Below are 20514 nucleotides of genomic sequence, written 5' to 3'. Positions count from 1 at the left end.
CAGTTAAATATCTGGACTATGTCAAATATTTAACAACAAAAGCTCAGCAGCAAGTATCACGAACAAAAAACCACAAATAGCACATCCTTGATGCACAGCCCATGAAATGGTAAACCTTTTTGGAAATGCTGGGATAAAGAATGACAGAGCTAATTTTAGCTGATTTGATCGAATGTATGACAGCCAACTTAGTTGACTTCTACTTCTCAGCAGCCAACGTGGCTGCGTGACTAACAGACTGCAGTTGTCCGATAACCTGACGTTTCATTAGCGCACTCAGACGGGCCATGACTCTGATTTAATACAGCTACAACAGTGATTTTCAGTCACGTGTCCTTCGGGCCTAAGGCGGTTATAACATATTTTTCGTGGCCAGATCAGCACAACAGCAGCTCATTCCACAGATTAGTTCCCCTCTGTGGTTTCGGTTTCTGCTCGTGGATGAGCTGGTGGGAAGATTTCCCCCATGCATCAGAATGGACTCTGATGTTGAAGTATGAATATGACGTATTAGCATGCAGCATCAATGTAAGGTTTAGACAAACTGGCCCAGAAAGACTATGACTAAGAAGAGTGCTTTCCAACTGGACACACCAGACTTGTGCATTAGCAACAGGGCTTTATAATAATCTTCCCATGAAGCCACCGAGACTTTAGCACAGTATCTGTACATACCATACATTCTTATGTAAATTAGTTATTGTGCAGAAAAGTAAAGGGTTTCTGGGGGGGTGTAGGAATAACAATTCATTCATTGTGTCTTATTAAAACTGATTAGCATTATTATGAATTCATCTTCCCCGGGCCTTGGGCGTGGCCTGGGTGCTTTTACAAGAACACCGCTGCTACACTTATCCTAATTGTATTGTAGGTATGGGCCTCACATTGTCTGTGTGCATTTCATTGAAATCTGACACACGAAAACCTCCCGTTTGCCCCTTGACACTGAGAGAATGAATCAGGGTTATGAACAAATATGACCAGCAAGCTTGTATTGCAGCCCCTCCCCTTCTTTACACCTGGTGGTATTGTTTTCACGAGTGCAGACTCGGGACTGATCATTTATTAAATGGCCTCTTTCTTCGGGTGGATGAGTGCATCAATGGTTTTTGGTTAAAGCCTACAGTGGACTGGGCGGAGATTTTGCCGTTTGATGCTTTTCTAGAAATACGTGACCTTATGTAGAAGCACCTCCCACAGTGTGCTTACGGTACAGCGGCACGCAGTAGCTGTGAAGCCCTGTTGGAACCAGTGCTGCTTCCAGTGACTCAGCATCTCTCTCGACACTGCAGCATCCGGCGCTCAGCCTCCAGCAGCCAGATCCATACGACAAACGAGGGCACAGCTGCTGCTGCATAGACACGCCCCCACCAGCCCTGCTCAAGATTTCCATTGGTTATTTCATCATCAAACATTCACTTGGGAAAACTATAACTTACTGTCTGTCTGACAGGGTGGAGATCTGGTAGACAAGGACGTAGCATTTGAATATATCCATCATGCAATTGCTGAAATATAAAGATGTGGAATTTTGGCTCTGAGGAGCTTTAATCCCCAAATATAAGCATTAGTGGACATTATATTTACTAACTGCGGGATTTTGGGACTGAATACTTGTGTTAAAAAAGGACAGCATCAAGTGAAATGTCAGGGATTTCTAATAATAAAGCAACAGACTCCAAATCTGACATTGACTTGAAACAGTTAAATGTTACACAACATGAGATCCAGACCACTGAAATTCAGTTTTAGCATTTAACCTGAAAGTGCATTTAGATAAAGATGGATTGCTGAATAATTGTTAAAGGCCCCATGACATGAAAAAATACATGTTCCCAGGTTTAATCCTGTGTTTTCCTGTCTTTCGTTTCTCATGTATATCTTGTTATTTGCCAAATATATGTAAAAAAACAAAACAAACAAAGTTTTACATCTAAATTCATCAGTAAAAAAGAGAGCAGGCTATCGTCATGACTTTCCATGTTGAGCTGCCATACTGTCAACTGGAATATCCACAATTCCCTCTGTAAGATTAGTGCTTTTACCTGACACATGTAAATATGGTGGTAATTATTTATATACCACTTTTCTAGTCTTATTGACCACTCAAAGCGCTTTACAGGACAAGTCATTCATACAGCGCTGCCGCCCAACGATATGTGGAATCAAGTAGCTCTCAGGAAGTATTTAAGCCCAATCTATAATTTATGCAATACGTGTATTAACTGTGTAACAGAATCATTATCAGTGGCGTGTGCTGAGTGTTTCTTTTCTTTAACACTTGTCATTAGTTTATAAATCGCAAATACAAATCAAGTACAGAGACAAATGAACAACTCGGGAGAAGGACACTTTTCCCTAGATTGGACTGTTTGTGTGAATTTAATTCGTTTTCTTCTACCCCAATGAATGATATTCATTCACGTGTCTGTCAGAGGTGTAAGAAGAAGCCGTGATGTACTGCGGAATACAGGTCCGATTTGGATAGAGAGGCGATAGCTTGTGCAGAATAAATACATAGAGACACAAACTTGCATTCGACATTGAAACTTAGATGTATTTTGAGGACAATAGTGCACCAGCTGGGCGGATGCTCATTCAGTGTGCAACTGGTCGTGTTCTAGATATTACGGGGGGGGGGAGGCGCTGCCAGGCCGGACAGGTGTGAGACAGGAGCAGCCGGGCTCATGTACAGTATGTCTGCTGGGAGAAGCACTGATATCACTCTGATATCCGGTTACTCCCTTCCCGCAGCCGAAGCATTCAGCCCGTGTCGCATTCTGCTGCACACCAAGGCCCCCGTCAGTCCACGGAAAGAACACATTAGACGCCATCAAAGTGTGTCAGAGGACAAGACTGCTTGTTTTCACTGCAAGTCCCACCCTGAGGTGGCTTTGTGAGAGATGCTGGAATATACAATGGCCAGGGCTGGGAAAGAAGCAGAAAGAATAGAGAGAGCCGTCTGGTTTAAAAGGTCGACACTGATAGTTTTCGGATGTAGGCCACTGATAGCTGAGTTTTGAGACAGTATTAAGATAACAGCCCATGTAAAACACTCCACTGTCACTAATACTGCCTTGTGCAATCAGAAATACGACCCTGTACTTGGTCGAAATTGAGTTTAGAGTGGAATTTCCCCCTCGCATGATCTATAATTGAAATCAATATATATTTTTAAGGGCCAAACATCCTTTGTCATTGATTTTTTTTTTATTTGAATAAATGAAGCAGTAGCTCAGTCGTGATGCAACCAGCTCAGCATGGGGAAGTAGCATCCCACTGTGTATGCATCAATAAATAGGTACAGTATATTACGTCCACGAGTTTTTGTCTTGCCATTTTGCTTCTGACAAATCATGCGTCACGTTTGCGTGGCCGACCACACCATATCACCCATGAGCCTGCAGAACTGGTGTGGAATTTGTGAGGCCTTGTCGTTCCAGTCGTCAACAAAACGTGGCACCATAGCTGCTGAAGATTCTACGTTGAAAATATATATATATATATATATTTGATGTTAATGGAGACAGACGCAAATGGGTCACAGCCCCGCAGTACACAAAGCATGATGTCAGCATGGTCCAGGGGAAGTCCAGGATGCATCCGCCCACCCACCCAGGATATCATGTTACAAACATACACCCACCAGCAGTGTTTTAATGTTAGGGCCAGCTGGATGCACCGGGGGAGGGTCCGGTCTCTACTGTAACGCCACTCTGCATCCCTCGTTGCGTGTCTGTGTGTGTGGAAGCTTTGGTAACCGCTCATTGTATTAACGTCCATTTTAGGGATGAGCTTGAATGTGCTGCATGCAGCGAGACTGGCTGCCTCTGGCGGCTTCGGGCCTGCAGTGCAGGGCAGACACCCAGGCCGCTTGATGCTGACAAAAAAAACACTTCCACAATGGAAGAAAGAAAAAAAAGCGCCAGCAAAGGGGAGGGTCACAAAGCAGCAGGATTCATGGGAAATGTAGTATTATTCAGACAGATCATTAAGGACATTTAGAGACGGAAAATGCATTGACACTTTGAGTCGCCGGCTCTGCAAAGAGTGAATGTCAGGGAACTCGGCTTAGAGCTTTACTTTGAAAGTCACAGGTCAGCTTCTCATTACTTGAAAACTTTGAGATGTCTTTTTTTATTATCTGCTCCCACATTAGAACCACCTTAATTGCATGGCTCTCTTTGCCACCATTTAAGCATGCAATAGGCATAATACAGCTCGTTAGAGTCTTAAAAAGACTTTTTAAAGAAGAATATTTCAACAACTATCATATTGATCGTCATTTGTTTCTAATAACAAGCATTCGTGATCAGAAATAAATGGTAATACCTTTGTTGTTCTTCAAAGTTATACCATTTTCAGGTCGACATGTTTATTTGTCCATTACATTAGTTTTTGAACTAATAGCTGCAAAACAGATGACACTCATCAACCATTTTTGCTCACATGCTAAACTAATATTATGATATTACACATATACCAATAACAATAAGACTACGATGAAGTTACAGCTGTGCCTATGTAGCCTGCAGCTGGACCCATGGCTGTGGACTCTTTTCTAGTTTGTCTCATTCCTTGCTTAAATTTTGCACACACGTATTTACTTTACTTACATAGTTGTGCTATTTGTCAATATATCACCCAGGAAACACAAGTGATACACCGGAGGGTGGTCTTCGTCTCAACCATCAACACATGAGTTCACACAAATGGTGACTGAGCTGGTAAAAAAAATAATATCCCAACACCTACCTTTCCTCAAGGCTGCTTCATCCCCTGATTTTTTCATCTCTGTTAAGTATTATATTAAATCATTTTTTACTTGTTTTTTATTGAATTGCCTATCCATATGCAATTTTTATTACATGTTTTCATTTGAAGCACTTTGTAACCTGGTTTAAAAAGAGACTACTGTGTTTAGAAATGACATCATCGTGTCATTACTACAAAACGTACTGTGAATATTAGCATACACAGTCAGTGGCTTGAAAATATTCAATATTAAAGTTTGAATGTAGGAGTTAGAGGCATCTTGTGGTGAGGTCACAAATTCCAACCAACTGAATACCAGTCTTGCCTCACCCCTTCCCCTTCAAAGTGTGTATAGGAGAACATACAGCGGCCTTCAGGTCATGTAAAACATTGACATTGGACCACTTTTTTTCATTCAATCCTGTTAAATGAGAGACATGTTGATGAGAACCTGCAGCCACAAGGGGGCGCTCTAGGTCCGCCACAGTCATGGTTGATGAGGGACCAGGGCCAGGCAGATCATTTTGAGTCCTTGTCAAGTGTGGTCATATATGATTATATGCTTTAAAAGAATAAGAATGAGAATACTTTCATTTCAAGAATAGTTTTCATAGTCCATAAATAAAATGAATTATTATTATTATTATTATTATTATTATTATTATTATTATTATTATTATTATTATTATACTTATAAAAATAAGATTAAAGATCCACTATTTTACCCCTTTTAACACGTTTATATTTGATCTCTGAGGTCCCCAAAACATGTCTTCGAAGTTTCCTTCTTAAAATACCCCTCAGGTCCCTCATACTGTGAAACCTCTGAAGCCCTCTATCTCAGCCCTTCTCTGGGTGAGCTGTTTCTGTGTCTGTTGCTTTTATGTAAATGAGCTCCGGCTGGTTTCACCCCTCTCAGGAAGTGGATGTGGCCTAGTCTTTCCGGGGGCCTCGCCCCTTTGTTTACACAGAGCGAGCACAGACACTGTGTTCACGGCGTGCCCCGGCGTTCACACCGGCGTCACCCCGGCGTTCGCCCTGGCGTTTGTCCCGGCGTTCGCTGGCGTCACCCCGGTGTTCGCCCCGGCTTCACCCTGGCGTTCACCGGTGTGGTGACGCCGTTGAAGGTCACAAAGGTCACAAAAAGCTTAATGAAAATGACGAGTGCAGGGCCAGATTACCGCTATAACTCTAAATAATAAAGTGGCGTTCAGTCATGCTTTATTCACTCTGTCCATCAATAGGATGTGCTCTACAACATAGCCACATTAGCTGCGGCGCTAAGGCAGAATATGGACACTTCTGTGTCCGTTTTTGCAACCAACAACAGAGCAACCTCGTATCTTGGCCATTGTTGTGTACAGGGAGTCGATATTAGCGAGGAAATGAAACATGGCCGCGGCGAGATACTGTACGTTTAGCAGGTTTCAGTGGGCGTGAACCACACCGAGCTCTGGGTGTGTGACACTACCCGGAGGAGGAGCTGAGGCCGAGGAGCATCGTGACGTAACGATGCGCTGCGAGCTGAACAGCTCTCTTGAGCACGCGTTTTGTGAAAGTTGGAGCAAGAAAACAAGAGAGAGGATGGACTTTTCTGACGTTTGGGGCTCCGTAAATACATATTTAGGGTAAAAAAACATGAAAAGTTGTAATTTTCACAATATGGGACCTTCAAGAACTAGTAGGGTAATACTAATAGCAATGATAATAATAGTAGAGTAGTGTCAGTTTTGGACCCTGCAGCAGAGAGATAAAGGGAGAGCCGCAAAGCTGTAACAAAAATATGACGATCTACCCATCTGCAATAGAAATGTATGGTAAACCACTTCTCCAATATCTTTGGCCCAATAGAAATGAATAAACAGCATAATATATATACAAGATAAACTGCAAAGCTCAGAGTCAGTCATAAAAGACTATCAGAACCCACTACCCACTAGATTCCCCGCTAGTACACTGAAAGAGCTTCAGGACAAAACAAAATCCCTCCAAGCCAAGAAGGCCTGCGGTGTTGATGGCATCCTAAATTAAAATGATAAAATTCCCAGAGTTCAAATTCCAATTGGCCGTACTAATAAAACTCTTCAACATCGCCCTTAGCTCCGGGATCTTCCCCAATATCTGGAGCCGAGGACTGATAACGTTGCTGGAGAAAAAATTTGACGCCAAACAACGGCCATGGGATCTGTGTCAACAGCAACCTCGGGACAATCCTCTGCATGATCGTCGACCATAGACTCCCACGCTTCCTCACTGAAAATAATGTCCTTAGCAAATCCCAATTTGGTTTTGACCTAATTACTATACAACGGACCACATCTTCACCTCCAGCACCCTCATTGACAACCAAATGAACCAAAGCAAAAGAAAGCCTTTTAAGAAAGCCTTTGATTCCATTTGGCACCAGGGTCTGTCGTACAAACTGTTGGAGGAAAAACATATGATACAATAAAATCCATGTACACAAACAATAAATGTGCTGTATAAATTGACAAAAAGCATACACACTTCTTTCTGGGGGGGTGGGGGTTAGACAGGGGTGCAGCCTGAGTCCAACCCTCTTCAATATCTACATCATTGAAATGTCAGGGGGCATTAGAACAGTATGCAGCCCCTGGCATCCCCCTGGCAGACACTGAAGTCATATAAATGCCTCCTGTTTGCAGATGATCTGGTGCTCCTCTGGGACAGACACCAAATGGAGACTCTGCATGCAGAATTTTGCTCAATCCATCCTCCGCATCCAACGGAAAACACCAAACAATGCACACAGAGCAGAATTAGGAAGACACCCACTAATTATAAGAATTCAAACAAGAGCGTATCAATTTTACAATCACCTTAAAATAAAGTGACCCATGACACGCTCCGTAACAAAGCTCTGACCTACAGAGACACTGTGAAGAGAAACTGGGTCTGGGACTCTGCTCACAACCACCAGCAGAGTCAACAGACACATTAGAATAACAGAATACGACTTGACTCATTGGGCATCGAAAAATCGGAGCAAATTGGGATGTTATTTGGCCTTAAACAGAAATTACACAGTGGCAGAACATCTGAGCACGGTGACAGATCCAAAGCTAAGAAAGTCGTGGACCATGTGCAGACTCTGCGAGCCCAGTTTCTGTTCTTACAGGCAGACCTGGCTTCCGAAAGAAACACCAGCTGGAAACCGAGCTGCACTTCTTAACCACCTGCCAAACTGTACTTGCACTGAACTTCCACTTCCCACAGCCAAAAGGCCTTTTGAGAACACAAACAATGACCAAAAACTTTCCGTTCCTGCTCGGTGAAATTCCCCAATCTGCAAAAAAAACATACGTTTTGTGAACCGCTGCCACAAGAAGAGGAGACAAACAACACAAGACAAAAAAAACTGTCAACCTGTCGTGCACTGAACATTTGCACTGTATATAGATCCACTGTACACCTTATTTAAACTTAATACTTATTTGCTGTATAAGTATTTGCTTATATTTTATGCTGTAAATTTTTCATTGCAATGTTTACACTTATGTATTTTATCGTCATTTCTCTTTAACCACCTATGTACATATATACAGCTCCATATGTGAATGGTTCACTGCTCTTATGTATGTGCATTGTTACTTTTATTTGTTGTTTTTTTGACACTTGCTTTGGCAATGCAAACTTGTTTCCCCCTGTGTCAATAACACGCGCGCACACATATTTTCATGTAAAAAAAAGGCAGTGGTTTTCACGATTCTATCAGACAAAGGTCAGAATATGTGTATAAATTGTTTTACAACTCTCAAAATGTCTTTTGCACATGGTCATAACAAAGTAGATTATCCTCTGTTTCACACGTGTTGTGATATAGAATTAACTTATTTATATCTATGGGTAACTCTTTTTCTTACTCCTCGGTGAAAGGTGAACCTTTTTTGCAAACTGTTAAAAAGGGAGGGGACTGTTGGAGCTGAACAGGGGGATGGGGGGGTAACTCATTTATGTTTAACTGTATCAATGCTTTAATGCATACTGTTTTTTGCATTTTTGATGTTGAAATAAAAAAAACTTGAACCAAAAAAAAAATGTTTCACCTCACATATTCTCGATGAACACGTTATTTTGCAAACAGTCAATACAAAGTAGTCAATGATTGGCCCGTGATATGACATGGTGTTGTGTGGACCCGGAAGCCGTGACGGGAGGACGGTGATTGGACAGAGCGCGTGTCACTCATTGGCCACTGGGGGAAGTGTCAGGTTAGGTAGCGCGGTTCCGCCCCGCCCCCTCCCCGCTGCTGCTGCACACCGCCGGAGCTAACGTTAGATCGGATGCACACCATTGAATGAAAGTCAGCGCAGCGGGCTGTGGTCGAGAAACACCCCGCACTGTCAGCTTGTCTCGCGGTCGAGAGGACAAGGCAGCCGGCGGGAGATAAAGCCACACGTCGGCAGAAAGGTCGGTTGCAGACGTCGGCGAGAAGGTAGGAGACATTTGCATGAGCGTTAGCCGGTGGCTCACAGACCGAGTATTTCTGGTTCGACAGGTAGCGAGCTAGCTTGACTCGGCGACGCTCCTCGCTGCTAACGTGTCGTTATTATTGGCCCGTTTGACTCATTAACTCGCGGGGTTCCGGCGACGTGATGTCACGGACCTGTCACCGTCGAACCGGAACGCTCGTTTGTGATCTCGCTGTCATTTTCTGTCAGGTCCCTGCGCGCTCGCGTGCTAACGCCACTACCGGTACTGGTGCTGTTAACTTTAGCATACCGGCTAACGCACCGAGATCACGCTGCGTGTCGCCGTGCGTGGGTAAACGTTAACATATGGTGACTTCCGTGCAGGATCTCGACTCTGACACCGACCCCCCCCCCCCCCTCCCTCCTCTGTCCCGTCTCTGTGTCCAGGACCAGGCTGTGTGTGTGCGCGCGCGCGTGTTTGTGTGTGTGTGAGTGCGCGCGCGCGTGTGTGTGTGTGTGTGCGCGCGCGAGGCAATGCAGCGGGTCACGGCGCGGCTCGTCGCCGGCCTGCTCGCGGCGGCGACGACGGTGGTGCTGTCGTTGCTCGCGGGGCAGTGTGGGGCGGACGGCGGGGGGCCCAGCCTCGCCGAGCGGGTCATCTGGGCGGTGAACGCCGGCGGCGAAGCGCACGTGGACGTGCACGGCATCCACTTCAAGAAGGACCCGCTGGAGGGGAAACTGGGCAAAGGTGAGTCGGACGAGTGTGCCCGGGGCTTCGTCTGCCAGGTGTTCAGCGAGAGTGACACTGTGACGCGGAAATGCTGCTGCTGATACACTTGCAGCAGAGAGCCCCATTGCACGCTCTGGCTCCCGCAAGCAGGAAGCTAATGAGGAGTCAGCATAGAGGCTGTAGCTCCGCCCCCTCTCAGCATGTGCAGGAAGCAGGTGACGATCTGATCGACTGCAGGAGTCCTGTCATGGCGTCACGCATCAGATACTGTACTTGAAGGTTGCTGTGAACACACAGTGTGCTGATCCCAGCCGGGCCACTGTATTCCACTCGGTGCAGGAGAAGGTCAGGGCTCCTTCCTGTCACTCTGGGGCTCTTTCTTGACTTGACACTGAACCTGATACTTCTTCTCCCCCCGTAGCCTCCGATCACGGCGTCCGCCTGCCAATTCTGCGCTCCAGTCCCGAGGACCAGATCCTGTATCAGACGGAGCGCTACAACGAGGACACGTTTGGATACGACGTTCCCATCCGCGAGGAGGGAGACTACATACTGGTCATGAAGTACGCCGAGGTTTACTTTGCCCAGTCCCAGCAAAAGGTATCATGTAACACAGATAGTGCAGTCAATCTGTTGGTGTGCGTGTGCTTTATGAAGTTTTCGTTTTAATCTGCACAGTTACGTAGTTTGAATGGATAATGGTATTTATGCTTTTTGTTTTCCCGTTAAATTCAGGTTGGCAGGAGGCATGTACACATTCTATTTTATTGATATTCATGCCGTCGCACACTTGTGTTCAGACAGTACCTTGGGAGTTGTTTGAATGTCCATAGGTGTACTCAATTGATGACGCCATGAATGTGTGTATGTGTGGATTCGCTGTTAATCACTGTTGATTTGAGAATATGTTTGTCTGTCCCCCCTCAAGGTATTTGACGTCCGTCTGAACGGTCACGTGGTGGTGAAGGACCTGGACATCTTCGATCGAGTGGGTCACAGTACCGCTCACGATGAGATAGTGCCCTTCTCTATCCGACGTGGCAAGCTGAGCGTGCAGGGAGAGGTGTCCACTTTCAACGGCAAGCTCACCGTGGAGTTTGTAAAGGTGAGCTGTTTTTATTTGACTCATGCAACAAGTTTTTGGGGATTTCATTGTCTGTGAAAAAATGTACACCTTTCGATGACATTGTGAGAACTCTGTCAGGCTGGAGAAGGGAATTCACTGATAGTGAACAGAACTTGTACTTGGTAAACAATGAGGTGGCAGTTAAAGATAGGGTGACATTCTCAGAGTCCTTTTACTTTTGGAAATTATAATGCAAACTCTATATTGTGTTAAAGTGATGCTACGGCTCTTTTCATTGTAAATTTCTTTTGGGATGGTTTTATTATTATTATTTTTATTAAGGTGACAATTGGCAACTATGTGCAGTGGACAGAGATAAGTAGATTAGGCAAAAACTCTACCATAATACTGTAAAAAATTAAACTACCAAAAAAAAAGCAGAAGTAAAATAGTTTTCAAAATGGCCTGTGCAGTAGTTGAGATGACCTCCCCCTCCCTTCCCGCGACTGGAAAGTCTGTATCTGTTTCCAAATTCCTCTTCACTACAGTTTAAATGAAGACTTGGATCCTGCAATCACATAGTCGTATGTTTCTTACAGTTTTTTTGTGTCATTTTCTTTTTTGGGATTTAGCCAATTGTCGTGACAGTGCTCGCCTCCCCAAGTGCAAACGTTCCAACAAAAATGAGTTCCCCTGCCACGCCATTTTACAACAGTAACAGTGTATTAGTTGACGTATTTTTCATGTTAATTTATATCATCTTAATGTCTTTTTATAGTTCTCAGAAGAAAGTGGACAGAGTCGCCCATTTAATATCTCTTCATATCAGCCTGTGTTCATTTCACACTGGAGCTCTTTATACGTCTTGATGTGCGTTTTTTTTATTCATAGTTATTCATCATAAAGTTTATGGGTAAACTGTAAAATGATAGATTTCTTTGTCATAAGGGTTTGATTACGACATCTGCCATTTTTTTTCCTGTGTGTATGTATATATATACACATATACATATATCGGCCTTTATATCACTTTCATACATTTTTTACTGGTGGTGAAAATCTCTTGTCAGTACTATATTAAAAAAAAGAAATAGCTGGAACAGATAGTAGTCCAGAGTCATAAATCCCTCATTCTCAGTCACTGAAAACTGCCTGTGATGAGGTCAGTATTCTTTCACTTCTTTCCCAATTTTCTTCTCTTATGCAATTTTGCAATTATGTAACGACTGTGCCCTGCTACATGCAGGAGCAGTGGTGTTCACTTCACACAGCCTGACCTGTGTCACACGACTTGTCCTTAATATTAGGAATACTCGATGACTTGCCCCAAGCTACAATGTGTGACGAGGTGTATTTAAGGGCTGCAACTAACGATTACTTCCTCGATTAATCGATTCGTAGTTGTTTTTTTTCTGAAATGATTATTATTCCCTTTCAGCCCTGCGTTCAAACAAATAAAATAATCTGCTAGGGAGTTTGTCAAATATGTGGCTATTGGCAACAATTGTGGAATGGCTCACTTCACAAGTTTTTCCCGCAGTGACCTCTTTCTTCTTTTTATTATTTGATTTCTCTTGTAGGTCACTGGTTCTCTTTGCATTGTCTTTTTTACAGACTAAAAACAGAGCGGAAGGATTTTATGATTATTTTGTGTCAAACTGGGCAGCATAGTGAGAGATGAGGGTTCTTTTGCCTTTATTGAATGCAAAGGGGATTAATGACCAATTTTAATTTGTTAAATTCTACCATTTTATTCGGCCCTACCTGCTCTGTTCTGCTCTGTTCTGCTTTGTGGTGCTTAACTGTTCTGTGTTTCAGGGTTACTATGACAACCCAAAGGTCTGTGCGCTCTATGTGATGAAGGGAACATTAGAAGGTGAGTCTAAATTTTGAAAACTTGCTGAGTAGTGACCGTGTTATTTAGACAGTGCTTAGACACATCTAGATGTTTTATGTGCCATTCTTTCTGCTTAATACGGATGAACCTTTTTCTTTGACAGATGTACCAAAACTTCAGCCTCACCCTGGCCTGGAGAAGCACGAGGAGGAGGAGGAGGAAGAAGAAGATGGTGGCGAAGGAGGAGAGGAAGGTGGGAAGAAAAAGCTCCCACCTGGTTTTAAGTACAGGGTCCAGTCAGGCCCCCGAACACCGAACCCGTACGCAGCCGACAACAGCAGCCTAATGTTTCCCATCCTCGTGGCGTTCGGGGTGTTCATCCCCACACTGTTCTGCCTCTGTCGGCTGTGAGCGAGAACTAGCGGTTCGACGAGACGTTAGGAGGACGAGACAGACGCGAGACTATGAAGACAGGGGAGGGGGAGAGAGGAGGAGGAGGGGGTCAAGGTGACAACAGCAGCAGCACACGTCAAGCTGAAGGCTTGGGAGAGAAAAACCACGACAACAGAAGGAACACAAGGAGACAATAACTTTTTTTGGAGCGCCACCTCAAGACGAAGCAAACACTGCTGGCGAATTGTACCGTTGAGGACAGAGAGGGAGATGTGGGAAGTGTTTGCCGTGCGCTTCTTTGTGAATACGTTTGGCATCCACCTCTGCTGACCCTTTTGAACAATGTTAGTCATTTCCACACAGAGACCGGGCGGGTTTTTACAGAGGCCACGTGTCAGCGGATGAGGGACGCTCAGGAACGATCGGTCCGGGCCCGTTTTATAAACTAAAAGCATTGTTTTGTACTGGGTGCGGCAAGGGAGCACACTGCTTAACACTCCTGTTCAGCATCTGGTCTGCATAGACGTAGGTTAATAAGAAAAGAAACCATCAGTCACACGGTCAATGGAAACACAGTTGCCACTCGAGAGGCTCCCACTTTTCTCAGTTTGTTTAATATTTTGTCTGTCCGCTCAGATCTAGTTAGTCCCGCGCTGACGCGCCATCACCTGTTGGCCGCAAGATGTTGAGAGAAGAACGAGACTGACGTCCAACCAGCTCTGTCGCAAGGCTGTCTGCTGTCTAACTCCGTTTGCCTTTACATGGATCTGGGCTGGGTTTCACAAATTAGTAATTTATAGGCGCAGTAATATTTTGGAGAAAGTTTGTTTCTCTCTTTGCGGTTGTCGTGATTTTACTGCTCCGACCGGGCCGCAAACCTGCGACCTCCGGTACGGGAGACCGTCGTGGCTGCAGTGCCACCCACTACGTCTCTTAAGGTGTCGACAAGCGATGTTAACAAACTGCACTCGCAGCGTTTTGGTTTTTTTCAATTTACAGAGCCAGGGTTGAGCCGAATTTAGCGGGAAGCGAGGAAACATTCTCAGATTTTTTTTAAAACGTGTGGTGATTTAGAATCAGTACGCGGTGCGGACCGCACCTCACAACAGCAAACATCACTCCCCGACACCTTAAGAGACCTGCTATGGAACGACGCTGCGACTCGGGGGCTTTGGCCTCGTGGTTGGCGCGTCGGCCTCCCGTACCCGAGGCTGCGGGTTGGCGGTCCGGCCAGAGCAGTAGAATCACAACAACAACAACAACAACGAAGAGTGGGACACGCTTTCTCTAAAATCACTTACTGCCCCTTTAAGGGCCATAAAAAGAGGGTCCTCAAGATTAACCCCAAATTGTTTAATTCCTTTATTTTATTTTTAAGGATGGATCCATTTTAAACTTAACAAGGAACCGCACAAAAATCTCTTTCAGCGAGAGACAACATATATTTCGTTGCCGTATTTTAGGTCAACCTTGCCTTTTCTATTTGTTTGGTTCATTAAGCGCGCATGCCTTTTTGTTTCACCCCAAAACATGTCTAATGTCTTATTTGTTGAAAACTTGGTGGCCTGTTTTTAATCTGACAAAATAGCTTTAAAATGTAAATCTGTGATGTCTTGGTGGTTTGGGTGTGAGATACACTTCAAGACACCATCAAATGAATCCTAGTTAATTCAGAGGAACTGAATGTTCCACGTTTGACACCAGTGGTGGGACAGGTAAAGGGGAATTTCTTTTTCTTTCTTTTGGCAGATTTTTCAGTTTCCCCTTTAACATATAATGCTGTGTTGACTCTGACGGGCCTTGAACTCTGGTCCGTGTCATCTGACGCCGGAAGAACAGGCCGCCGCCGCAGCTCGACGTAAATGTAATAAATCAAAAAAGAATCGGTGCCAACGCCGCGCACGTCTCGGACAAAGTTCATCCACCTGCCGCGAGAGATGAGAAAGCACAATATCAGTGTCGGCGGAAAATCAAATGTTTACCGGATGTTCCAGATCAACCGTTCCACCGTCTTCGCTCGGCCTTTTTCAGATCTGCTGTCTAAAGACTCTCTTTTCCTTTCTTAATTGTGGACTGTACCATTTTGTTGATTAAGTGTGATTTTTCAGTGCAATGAAGATTCTTGTTCTTTTTGGATAAAACCTTTCTCGTTGAGCCCTTGGTTTTCTTCTACATGGCCATATTACCAGAATCAACTCTGACTGTGTTAAGTCTCAGCTTCTGGACGATGATTTCCTCTTCTGCTTCATGTGTGAACTGAACAGCAGCTTTGTTCCTTTTTTTTCTTTTTTCTTTCTTGTAAACCCTGCTGTTATGTATCTAGTTACATCCCTCAAGTGCTCAGCTCTACTCCAAGGACAATTTTGTAACTTTGCCTGTTTCACTAATGCGTCTTAAATTTCCCCAGAGGTCCCCCCCCCCCCCACACCCCCCCCCACACCCTGTCGCCATGTGCAGCGCTTGGAAGAACGGTTAATAATTCAAGGTGTTCTGGCTCCTCCCCCACTCCTTGATTCTCCTTCCCCTTTTCTGATCGATTGTGGGCAAGAAGTCAGTGCCATAAAATGCTCAGTCAGTTGTTGGCGGGTTTCTGTTGTTTTTCTTGATTTGATTTCCCCCCCCCCACTCATATTTAATACAAACGCACCTTCTCTCCCTCAGCAAAGGTGCAAAAAGAAAAAAAAGTCCATTAAATTCAGCAGCGAAGTCGCCCGATCTGTTCCTCTGCCGGTCCACACAGCTGCGTGTGTATATATATAAGGTACAATGTCACACATCTGATTGTGCGACGACGGTTTTGATCATCACTTTTGGGGCTGTAGGCTAAGGTGTTAGGGGTTTGGTCTTTTTTTTTTTCCTCATGAGGAAGACTCTGGCCTTTCTTCTGGGGAGGAACGGTGTTTTCTTGTTTTTTTTGTTTTTTTGTTACAGAATATTAAAAAAATGAAATAAATCCACGGGCGGCCAGATGAGCCGACTGTCGGGGAAAGACAAATAAAAGAGATTACGTCTGAACATGTGGGATCTTCCATTCTATTCTATTACGTTTAATTTAAAATCAGAGTGGGGCTGATCTGGAGATATTTTATAATTCACTTTTGGAGTTGTATGTTTGAATTTTTTCCTCAGGATCTTTTTTTTTTTTGTTTTGTCTTTTGAGTTTTTAAAACGTGATATTTTATTGGTGTGACATATTGCACTGCCTCATGTATTTTTTAAAAATCATTTTGTTGTGTGTTTTGTCTCTGTTGCCTTGAATTATTGAATACAAACGTGCTTTACCATCATTCGCCTTGAGGTTGCTCTTTTGTTGGCTTATATCAAATCCCCCCCCCCCCACCATCACCTCTGTTACACATGTCAGGGCTAGATTTTCATTCCACACAAACAGCCCTTGTTAGAAGTGAGGGTCAGTAGGATTGATTTATGTGGAGTCTGTTATCAACCTCCACTTTTCTAGGAGCGAAGCCAGTCAAACACAAATGGAAAGATGTGAGATGATAATATCCAGATTTTCAGGCTCCTCACCAGCCTTTTTTTTCTTTTTTTCTCACAACTGAATAAAACCGAGTGGAATGAAGATTTACTCTTTGTCCTTTTTCACGAGAACCAAAGAATTAATGTCGTTCCATCCCTACACCGATCACATGACCCACTTTATAGATATTCATGTGTTGGGCAAAGACTATTTGGAGGGATGGAGGCAGCAGCAGGTGGACTGAGAAAATGTATCTGAGGCCCCTTATTTTCCTCGGATGTGGCGAACATCTGCAATATGAGAAAAATGCTGATTTAACTGCTCTCTTTTTAATAAATGTGCTATTTTATCAGAATGTGTCGCTGCCATTCTTCCCCACTCTTCACACCCCCGCCGTGGCCGTCGATCTGGTGTTTCACAGTAGTCTTAGTGTTAAATTTGACTCATCTCATGACACGTCTCGCTGTGCCTGTGAATCCACCCTGTCCCAAGCGTGAAGTATCTTCTGGAACTGTGCTACTTTGGGAATGTGTAAAGACCTTGATGCGACGGCCCAACAACATCTAAAACAAACGGAACGGAGCAGCTAAGGTCAGCAGGGTCTCGGCGGCGTGTACGGGCCCTGTGTTTGTCCAGGTGTCGTTCCTTTTTTTCCACCTTTTCCCACCGACTGAGAAAAACTTCTCGAAATAGAACCACGTATCTAAAAAGCTGCCGGGAGCAGAATGCGTCACAGACAAACACAGCTGAGGTGGCCACACACTTGTGTCAAGAGCCATTGTTGAGTTGAGTTTTAATAAAACCAGAGTGACTCCATAAACTCACAGCATATCGTAGTCCCTATTTACAAATTAATATATATATTTTACAAAACAACATTTATAAATTAATAGATTTGATGTTGGAAGTGCAATCATTTCCTTCTGTATGTCTTTTCAGGTTTATTCGGAACACGGTCCGATCTCGGTTTGGGCTCATCGGTAGTACAGAGCCATGAACGGTGTGTGCGAGAGGCGGACCTCGGCACCTCCACAGGACACTCCGACTCCGGCCTGACTGCAGCCCAGGACCAGGCCCAGCTCCACGGCAGGCGGCGCGTTGGCCGCCCCATCCCCCCACGCGTGGCCATCAGTGTCCTGCAGAGCCCGAGGGGCTGGGTTCTCCCCCGGCGGATCGGCCCTGGAGGAAAACAACGCCCGCCGCATGTTCACCAGGCTGGGACCCCCTCCGGCACCACCCGCCGCCTCCTGCAGACTCTGGAAGAGGAAGAGAAGATCCACCCTGAGCTCCAGCCTGTTGCCCCGTGACCACACGCTGTACCTAAATGAAGGAGACAACAGAGTTTCAATCGGGACAGGGGCCTCTAAACTAATGGCTGAAATCAAGAATTCATATGAAACAGTCAAAACAAGTAAGAGGTCTTATTGACAGTGGAGCTTTTACCTTGTGGGAAGGCTGCGCTTGGCCATGGATGGGAGCACGGGGCGGACGTCCAGGTGCTGCGGGACGGAGAGTTGAAGGTGGAGCTCGGCCCTCGTGACCGTCAGCGACAGAATCTCCCTGGTGAAGAGAAACTCCACGTCTCTGCCTGGGGAGGAGGAGAAACAAGAGGCAAGCGGAATCCGTCAGAGTCACGGCCCAGGTAACGACGGAGGCCTTTCGTGTCACAGAGCAGCACGCGCACACGCGTGTCGGGGCTCCATTCAGAAAGTAATCTGCCACAGAGGTAATGTTTTCACCCCTAATGCCTAGTTAATCCGTCAGCAGGACTTCTCGACAGTTCATGGAGGGGACATTCAGCCAGCTGAGACTCATTCACATGCAGATAACGCCGTCCTCTCATGCAGGCCGTTATTAGTCAAGCGATTAATGTCCCTGCAAACTGTGTTCCAAGCACAACACCTTCCCCCCCTCCACGGCTTCAGGACGTCCCAGCTCTGTGTCACTTTGTCAAAAACTACAGACCCTGTGGGTTTTGGGCTAAATGGATAAATGCCGGTTGACCTTAACGCTTTTTATCTTTGCAAAAGGTTGAGTGCATCAACAGAAGACTTCAGCAGTCCTCTGGGTGGCTGTAGGCTACAACTTATGACATGACATCACATTCATTCAGCAGAGGCTTTTGTCCAAAGCGACTAGAGCTGCAACAGTTAATCGATTACTAACATTATGCCAAGTATTTTGATAATCGGTTCAAGTAGTTTTTATGAAAGAAAAAGTCAAAATTCTCTGATTTCACCTTCTTAAATGTGAATATGTTCTGGTTTATTTGCTCCTCTGTGACAGTGAACTGAATATCTTTGGTGGGTGGACAACAAAAACACCATCTTGAGGTTTGGGGGAAACGCGATCGACATTTTTCACAATTTCATGACATTTAATGGACCAAAACGACTTAATCGACAACATACTCGACAGATGAATCGATTGTGAAAATAATCGTTAGTTGCAGCACTAAATTCAACCAATGTGAAGACATTACCCAGAGAACCATGAGAGGGACTGTCACCACCTCTGGATTTTTTGCAAAACCATGGGTCAACCACACAGCTCCAGGAGTTGTGGGACAGTTTGGATCTATTAATTAAAATGTGCTGTCCCTCACACACCTTTGTGCGCAGTAAACAGCCTTTACTGGTCCACTTGATACCAAATCCACAGAGCCTGTCACGTGGTCCACAAATCAGTTCAACTTGAATGTTAGAAATGGCAGCCGTGCGTTGTGATGCTGCAGGTTTACGCGCGTGATTACAGTACACATTTACAGTGTGAGGATGAAGTTTTTTTTTACCTCCTCTCAGGCGACCTTGGATCCCCTTGACGCTCCTGCAGAGCTGTCCCTCCTGACAGCACTGGTAAACCCGTCGGACGAAGTTGAACAGCGGTTGTCCCGGGAACACCGGGCCCCGAGCGGCTCCCGCGGAGAAGGGCCGAGCGCGCAGCTGCAACGTCGTCGCGTTGTCCTCGGTGGTCGCGGGCTGCGCGTTCTCCAGCCAGGCCGCCGCCGGCAGCTCTGCGCACCGCTCCCGGTGCCGCTCCTCGACGCCGCGCCTCCACCGCCGCGCCGCGTCCGTGCGTAAAGTCGGTCCGGACGATCCGTCCGCGGTTCCCTGCGAGCCGGACACGAATCCCCGCGCGTCCACCGCGCGCCCATATACTCCACGCGTGTCACTTGTCACCGCCGAGAGAAGAAACAGAACAATCCCAACGCAGCGCGAGGAGGAGGCCATGGTGCGATGTCTAAATCCTGACCTGTGGGTCTTCACTGATGGACTAAAGGCAGTTCCTCCGCGGTGCCAGCTCCCCATCGGGACGAGTTCGGCCCGCCCGCTTTATACCCCGCTGACAATGGCGGAACAACTCAGCACTTAGAATTTGAATCCTGGCCCTCCTCGCAGTCCCTGCCCCTCTTTTTGTTCCTACCTTTAACCACCCATTTGCCCCCCGCCGCCTTCTTTTAATGCGCCTGCATAATGAGGCGCCCCGAAGAGCGCCGACCCCGTCCATTCAAATTCAACTGCCTGGCTAATGACTCCAATTACTGCATATCTGGATCACCAGGAACGAAGCTCGTTCACCACACACACACACACACACACACACACACACGACGCGGCACAGAAACCACCGGGAACAAGAACGTGAATTGATAACGTTTTATGAGCATTGCGCTGTGCGTAAAGCAGCCGTTACGCACGTCATCCTCCGGTTTTGGAACGAGGCGCTGAGTCCGAGGTGGAGAGCAGCGGGGGGGAGGGGGGCAGATCGCAGGGTCACATGCGGGCCGCTGATGGCCCTAATAAGGCCGTGTACCCCCCTTGG

The 20514-nt window shown here is 45.6% G+C and overlaps 2 protein-coding genes across 2 annotated transcripts; one reads left to right on the top strand and one right to left on the bottom strand.

Moving 5' to 3' along the window:
- The first annotated feature begins 9000 nt into the window (after positions 1-9000).
- Positions 9001-16501, top strand: mlec (malectin). Its single transcript, XM_035638783.2, has 6 exons — positions 9001-9211; positions 9636-9936; positions 10340-10518; positions 10847-11023; positions 12803-12860; positions 12985-16501. Exons 2-6 carry the CDS (start codon positions 9723-9725, stop codon positions 13230-13232), a joined length of 876 nt encoding a protein of 291 aa, XP_035494676.1. The 5' UTR covers positions 9001-9211; positions 9636-9722; the 3' UTR covers positions 13233-16501.
- Positions 16502-17468: 967 nt separating this feature from the next.
- si:ch211-170d8.2 (uncharacterized protein LOC571755 homolog) lies at positions 17469-20420 on the bottom strand. The gene is made up of 3 exons (XM_035638782.2): positions 19484-20420; positions 18136-18280; positions 17469-18012 (listed from the first exon to the last, which is right to left on the bottom strand). The coding sequence occupies exons 1-3, from the start codon at positions 19998-20000 to the stop codon at positions 17667-17669; spliced, it is 1008 nt and encodes a 335-aa protein (XP_035494675.2). The 5' UTR covers positions 20001-20420; the 3' UTR covers positions 17469-17666.
- Between the last annotated feature and the right edge of the window lie 94 nt (positions 20421-20514).

Source organism: Scophthalmus maximus, chromosome 3 (assembly GCF_022379125.1).
Source record: "Scophthalmus maximus strain ysfricsl-2021 chromosome 3, ASM2237912v1, whole genome shotgun sequence".
Lineage (NCBI taxonomy): Eukaryota > Metazoa > Chordata > Actinopteri > Pleuronectiformes > Scophthalmidae > Scophthalmus > Scophthalmus maximus.
The sequence above is the reverse complement of the archived record's forward strand: the minus strand, read 5'-3'. Positions and strand labels throughout refer to the sequence as shown.